Raw genomic sequence first — 7,629 nt, 5'->3', positions numbered from 1 at the left:
ATACAATGTATTTCTTATGTGTTTATTGTTTGTTTTCTTCCATTTGAATTTAAGTAATGTGAAGATGATAGAAAAAAATTGGTACTAGTTGGTGCTCAGTAAATATTTTTGAATGAGTGGATATATTCTGCATTTTCATTGGTGTTACATTTTTAGTGTTTAGGAGCTTTTCATTACTTTGTTTTCTCAATTTTGAAATTTTTCATAATATCTTACTCTGTAGATGCAATATTTTCTCTCTTCTCTAAAAATATTACTGATAGCTTTAAAAATCTTTTTTTACTTCCAAGTTGTTTATGTCATGATTGTTTTGGTTTCTGTTTCATGCTAGGGGCTTTCCTCAGATGTCTAGTGAACCTTGGTCAACTGTTCATATTCATATTGAAACACTAAAAAGCTAATTGGAATCTGATTAATTGGGTGTGTTGTCAGTGTCTAGAACATATCAGTATATCTTTGGGTCTTTCCTCTTGGGCTGGTCAAATTCCACACAAAAGTTTAACTTTCTTCTTGGAGGATATAGTCCCAGCTGCCATATTTTCAGTATTTTCTTTGACTTTTGTAAAGTATACCCATCCCCATTTGTGCCTGGTGCTGTCTAGTCCATGGACTTTCTCTTTCATCCTCTTGCTTAGATAAAGGAGGGATGGTCATCAGGCTGCATGGAGTTCTAACTGCTTTTAAACTGACTTTCAACTTAGTGCTCTTGTTCTTAACCCATCTTTTCCACCACTTCCATAGGTACATGGTACCACCAGCTCTGGAGCCTTTGGGAGTTTTGTAAATATGGATACTTCTCAGTCTTTTTCCACAGCCAGTTTAAGATTGCTTTCTATAGGGACAGCTGGGTGGCTCAGTTGGTTAAGGGTCTGTCTTCAGCTCAGGTCATGATCCCAGGGTCCTGGGAATGGGTCCCATATCAGGCTCCTTGCTCGACAGGAAGCCTCCTTCTCCCTCTGCTTGTGCTCTCTCTCTCTCTGACAAATAAATAAAAATCTTTAAAAAAAAAAAAGTTGTTTCTATATTCATCTGCTTTCCATATTTCAAAACTATTACTATTTTCTCAGTATATTTTCTTTGTTTATTCCCTTAAAAATTATTTTATTAAATTTTCACAGGTCTCTGGAGGAATCCAAATATGTGGCCAATTTGCTATCTGTACCTGGAAAGCCCCCTGTTAATTCTTCATATTTTAATCACTGATAATTTTATCTGTTTTGTTCACTCCTCTATCTCCAGTGGCTAGAATAGTGCTCAGCCCATAGAAGATGCTTAGTAACTTTGGTGGATACGTCGTACGTAGTAAGTGAGTGTGTGACCTTCCAGGAAGAAATTAAATATTCCATAGAATGGGGTAGCCTATTAGGATTGTAAATTCCTTCAGTAGTATTTGGAAGTTCTAATATCTAACAAAGACAAAAAAAATCACATTACATGTAATACCTTTTATATTATTTACTGATTGTAAATAATTTAATAGATGTAAAGATATTAGCTGTATTAGGGGCGCCTGGGTGGCTCAGTCATTAAGCATCTGCCTTCGGCTCAGGTCATGATCCCAGGGTCCTGGGATCGAGCCCCGCATCAGGCTCCCTACTCCGCGGGAAGCCTGCTTCTCCCTCTCCCACTCCCCCTGCTTGTGTCCCTCTCTAGCTGTGTCTCTCTCTGTCAAATAAATAAATAAAATCTTAAAAAAAAAAAAGATAGTGGCTGTATTATATGTGCACATTGGTATTTGAATGTACCAGAATCCATAGAAATTCTTTGTTCTGAACGAGGAAAAGATTAGTTCAAATTGATTGGTAATCTCTGTGATAATATAATTTTCTGCTGGTTTAGCTTTTTTCCTTATTTAAACAATTTGGAGATTGTTAGATATGTCTCAGTTAACTAAAGCAAATTGTACTGTATTTGATTTTTGCAGAGATACATTTGATATTGCATGGAATGGCAGAACTGGGATTCGTCAGAGCAGACTATCAAGTAGCACCTCTTTGCTTGATAAAGACGGGATATTTGCTAATTCAGCTAGCAGCAAACTCTTGGAGAGAGCCCATGGAATTCTCATGTTAGTATTGATCAGAAATGTGGATTGCTTTTTATGACTGGTTTAAAATTTCTGGCTGAAAAAGAAGAGGGGTGATGGTAAATCATTTTCATGAGTAGAATTTTGAGTGAAACAAGTGAATCAGAAGTTGTATTTAGAGCTGTGAATCTCATGCATTAAGAAGCTGGTGATTTGTTTGTTTTCATCTCACCAGGAGAATCATGGTTGGGTGTACTCATGGAGATGATTATTACTCTTTGACAGACCCTACCTCCAGATAGAGAAAAAACTTTTAGCTCTTTTTAGGATTCCCAATCTTGAACTGCAAATGTCCTTTAATTTGGACAGTCCTAACAAATTGGGCAGTAAAATCCCGTATAAAATGGTGGCTGGGCCTTCCATAATATTAGGTACAACAGCTCCTGTTTCTATTACGGTGACTTGAATGTCAGATTTAAGGGCCCCATCTCAAAGAAAATTTGCTTTGACTTTTTGTAATCTAGAAGAAGCACTTTGTGAGATGTTTATACAGCATTCAAAAGCCTGTCTTTCTACCAAACAATAAACTAGAAAGAACCATGGGAAAAAAAAATGGTGACTGGGATCGTATATAGTGATATATAACCTTTATCCAGCCTGCCGTTCCTCATTACCTGATTATAGGACTGGTTTGAAGGCATGGATATAACTATGCAGGGTGGACCAGTAAAAAGTTCTTAGTTCCCTGTATCCACATATTTCATACACTATTTCAAAGCATATTTTTGGGCCACTAGCTAGATGTATGACTGAATTGGATTCTTTAATCCCTGTCTAAGTCAATGCTTAACAGTGCTGATGGGCTCTATTTATATAAGTCTTGCTATACTTCAGAATTGTAAATTAACTCATTTAATCCTCACAATAACTTTTAAGAGGTTGATGGTATTATCATCCTCATTTTACATTATTATATTCTACATTATTTTACATTATCACGTTGATGAAACTGAGACTTAGAGAAAAATCCTACCCTAGCAGGATTTAGATTTAGGTAGAGTTTAGATTCAAGCTCAGGTCTTTCTGACTCCCCAGCTCATGTTCATAAGCCTTGGGCATTATTCCTTTTCTTTCTTTATCTATTAAAAAAATCTTGATGTAAATATAATACTGAATTATAAGAAAAAAAAGAACAGAAGAGAATTTTTAATGTCTTTTTTTTTTTTTTTTAAAGATTTTATTTATTTATTTGTCAGAGAGCACAAACGGGGAGTGGCAGGCAGGGGGAGAAGCAGACTCCCCACTGAGCAAGGAGCCCAATGTGGGACTCGATCCCAGGACCTCGGGACCATGACCTGAGCTGAAGGCAGACGCTTAACTGGCTGAGCCATCCAGGCATCCCGAGAATTTTTAATTTCTAAAAGGGGACAGTCATTAAGTTTTTTAATAAGTACATTTTAAAAATCCATGAAATTAGGCCTCTATTTAAAGTCTTAAAATGACAGAAACAAAGTTTCTATAGGTATAAGAAAGTAGAACTTTATTAATGTCAAAAGAAAACGATATTTTAGTTTTGAATGTACAACATTACATTACTGATTATCAGACTTAAATCTGTTTATAGCAGTATTACAGAGCAGGCATTTCTTTTCTTGTTCTCTTTTCCTTGCTTTTTTTCATTCCCAAAGGTGCCTGCTTAGTTGAGTCAGTGTTTTCATATAGGGGACCTATATCTTGGAAATGGGAATATAAATCTACTATTTTAGTAGAGACCTTCTTTAGTAGAGACATTCATCTGTATAATAGTTTTTTGTAATAATTTCTAATTTTTCAAATGTAATGATTTGTCTGTATAGGAGAAACAAAAATTTCAAGTCCAAGCCTGGCCTTCCAAAGGTGAGTATTATGAAAAACTTTTTTCTATTGGTGCCCTACACCATAATTACTTTTTTATTACTCATGCAAACAGTCTTTATAAATAATCAAAGATAAGCAATACCTTATTTGTACCCAAAAGGGGGATTAATTTGTGTAATTAGTTAAATCCATTTTAGAAATAACACTGGATATTAGGAAATGGTTTAATGGTTCAGGTAAATATTTGTGATATATCTCATATTCTAGTGTTTGAAAAGCATCTGAAGTATAAATGTTAATTTTTGTTGAGTAATTGCATCTTTACATAAGATTTTTTCTTTTATCCTTAAGCCAGATTAAGGTCAAATTTTGAATTTTACCTGATTTTAAATAATTTCTAATTAGTGCTTATCTAACTCATTATCATTTAGCACTAGTCAGACAAGTTTCTGTAAAGGTCCAGATAGGCTCTCAAGCCTGTAGTCTCTGTTAACTACTTAGCTATGCTATTGTAGCACAAGTGCAGCTATAGACAATATGTAACTAAATAAGTGTGACTGTATTTCACTAAACTTTATTTTTAGACATTGAAGTTTGGATTTCACATAATTTTTCACATGTCATTAAATACTATTTCAATGTTTTTTTCAACCATATAAACCATATAAAAACAGTGGATAGGATTTGGCCCATGGCTATAATTTTCCTACAGTGATCTACATAGTAGATTTTTATTTTTTTATTTTTTTATTTTTTTTTATTTTTTATTTTTTTAAAGATTTTATTTATTTATTTGAGAGAGAGAATGAGATAGAGAGAGCATGAGAGGGAGGAGGGTCGGAGGGAGAAGCAGACCCCCCACCGAGCAGGGAGCCCGATGCGGGACTCGATCCCGGGACTCCAGGATCATGACCTGAGCCGAAGGCAGTCGCTTAACCGACTGAGCCACCCAGGCGCCCCTACGTAGTAGATTTTTAGATGGCATTCCAAAAATATTTACTGAATTTACTAAAGGAAGAAAAATCTGTTTCTTTCTCTTGTACTGTCCCAAAGAAGGAATCCTGTCACTTGTTACCTTTTTGATGAATTCCAAAATTAAAAAAAAAAAAACTGAGAAGGAGCTGTTTATTCTCACAATTCTCTAGTTCAAAAAACAACAACAAAAAATATGAGGTTATTATTTCTTCTACTTAAGCCTCTTAGGCTTCTAAGGAAAATGTAATGCACTGCTTATGTGGTTTCTGGTAGTGGTAAATATTGTTTTAAACCACAAAGCATAAAGAAAATTTATGTTAAGTGGTTTGTAATTATATTCTTATCACGAAAAGATTTTATGTAGAGAAAAAGGGTACCACTTGCATTATCAAACATCTTATCTTTTCATTTGTGTTTCTTTTTTCCTTCACTGTCTCTTTAGTCTTTTGTTTTTGTTTCAAGTTTTTATTTAAATTCTAGTTAGTTAACATGTAGTGTAATATTGGTTTCAGGAGTAGAAAGTAGTGATTCATCACTTACATAGAACAGTGCTTATCACAAGTGCCCTCCTTAATACCCATCATCCATCTAGCCCCTCCCCCACTCACCTCCCTCCATCAACCCTCAGTTCTCTGTAGTTAATAGTGTCTTATGGTTTGCCTCCCACCTATTTTTTCTTCTTCCCCTATGCTGTTTTGTTTCTTAAGTTACGCATATGAGTGAAATTGTATGGTATTTGTCTTTCTCTGACTGACTTATTTTGTGTAGCGTAATACACTCTAGCTCTATCCATGTCTTGCTAGTGGCTAGATTCTTTTTGATGGCTGAGTAATATCTGTGTGTGTGTGTGTGTGTGTGTGTGTATACACATATATATCTCTCTCACATTTTCTTTATCCATTCATCGGTTGATGGACATTTGGACTCTTTCCCTAATTAGCCTTTTAGTATTTTGAATGCCACCACTGGGTCTAGCTATTTGTACTATTCTTTTTACTCTCCTCAAGTGAATACTTCTCTTAAAACTTCATACGGTTTAAAAATATTCATGTTAGCTACACCTGAAGTAACAAATTCTGTTCAATTATCAGTCACAGAAATCCCATCTATTTCTCTATTTATTTTTATTGATGTATAATTAATATACAGTGTTGTACTAGTTTCAGGTGTACAACATGTTGATTCATTGATTCTCAGTGCTCACCACCTGTCAGCAACAATGTTATTACAATATTACTGACTGTATTCCCTATGCTGTACTTTTCATCTCTGTGACTTTTTTATTTTATAACTGGAAGTTTGTATTTCTTAATCCCCTTTATCTATTTCACCCCTCCCCTCTAGCAGCTAACACTTTTTTTTCTGTTTGAGTCTGTTTATTCATTTGTTTTGTTTTCTGGGTTCCACATTATAAGTGAAATCATATGGTATTTGTCTTTCTCTGTCTTATTTCACTTAGCATAATATCCTCTTGATCTATCCGTGTTGTCACAAATGCCAAGATCTCATTCTTTTTTATGGCTGAGTAATAGCCCTATTGTGTATATGTGTGTGTTTGAATACATATACCTCACCTCTTCTTTATCCATTCGTTAATTGATACTTGGATTGCTTCCATATCTTGGCTGTTGTAAATAATGTTGCAGTAAACATAGGGGTGCGTATATCTCTCTGAATTAGTGTTTTTTCTTTGGGTAAATACCCAGTAGTGGAATTATTGGATCATATGGTATTTCTATTTTTAATTTTTTGAGGAACCTGCATACTATTTTTCATAGTGGCTGTACCAATTTAGGTTCCACCAGTAGTGCATGAGGGTTCCTTTTTCTCCACATCCTCACCAACACTTGTTATTTCTTGTCTTTCTGATGCTAGCCATTCTGATAGGTATAAGGTGCTATCTCACTGTGGTTTTGATTTGTATTTCCCTGATAATGAGTGATGTTGAACATTTTTTTCTTGTGTCTGTTGATCATCTCTGTGTCTTCTTTGGAAAATGTCTCTTTGGATCTCTGCCCATTTTTTAATTGCATCATTTTTATTAACCCCTTATTGGATATATCATTTGCAGATATCTTCTCCCATTTACTTTGTTGCCTTTCATTTTGTTGATGGTTTCCCTTGCTGTGCAAAAGCTTTTATTTTGATGTAGTCCCAGTAGTTTATTTTTGCTTTTGTTTCCCTTGCCTAAGGAGACATATCTAGAAAAATGTTGCTAAGGCTGATGTTCAAAGGGATTACTGATTATGTTTTTTTTCTAGAGTTTTCATGGTTTCAGGTCTCACATTTAGGTCTTTACTCCAATTTGAGTTTATTTTTGAGTATAGTGTGAGAAAGTGGTCAGGTTGAATGATTGTCATTATGTTATTTGTCATTTATACTTTGAGAATTGCCTGTTTCCGGTCTTTTGTTCATTTGTTAATTGTGGGATGAGTTTTTAAAGGAATTTTTATAGTTCTTATGTACAGATAGTAAGTCTTTGTCATTGTTGGAAAAATTTTACTGAGTTGCGTTTGTTAAAATATGTATTGTATTTATCACTTGAAGGTTTGTATTTTTAAGTGTTTATATTGTCAAAATTAATATTTTTTAAAAAGACTTAAATTTGTCATGTTTTTAACTCCGTTCTGTGCTTCTCATATAATAAAATTTTTAGTACTTTTTGAGTAACATTATATAGTTTACATATGTGTAGATATATTCTTTCCATGGACAGACTCACTGCCATAAATATGGTATGGTTTTAAAAATTGTGATTGGCTACAAAAGCT

General features: G+C 34.3%; 1 protein-coding gene across 1 annotated transcript in view; it reads left to right on the top strand.

Moving 5' to 3' along the window:
- Positions 1–1,877: 1,877 nt before the first annotated feature.
- LOC123323665 (unconventional myosin-IXa-like) overlaps positions 1,878–7,629 on the top strand; it is a gene marked incomplete at its 3' end in the record, with an annotated part of 29,751 nt that continues 23,999 nt past the window's right edge. The window contains exons 1-2 of the mRNA XM_044912113.1: positions 1,878–2,068; positions 3,883–3,922. Coding sequence (XP_044768048.1) covers positions 1,878–2,068; positions 3,883–3,922 — 231 coding nt within the window. The remainder of the gene's footprint in view (positions 2,069–3,882; positions 3,923–7,629) is intronic.

Source organism: Neomonachus schauinslandi, unplaced genomic scaffold (genome assembly GCF_002201575.2).
Source record: "Neomonachus schauinslandi unplaced genomic scaffold, ASM220157v2 HiC_scaffold_156, whole genome shotgun sequence".
NCBI classification, from domain to species: domain Eukaryota; kingdom Metazoa; phylum Chordata; class Mammalia; order Carnivora; family Phocidae; genus Neomonachus; species Neomonachus schauinslandi.
The sequence above is the reverse complement of the archived record's forward strand: the minus strand, read 5'-3'. Positions and strand labels throughout refer to the sequence as shown.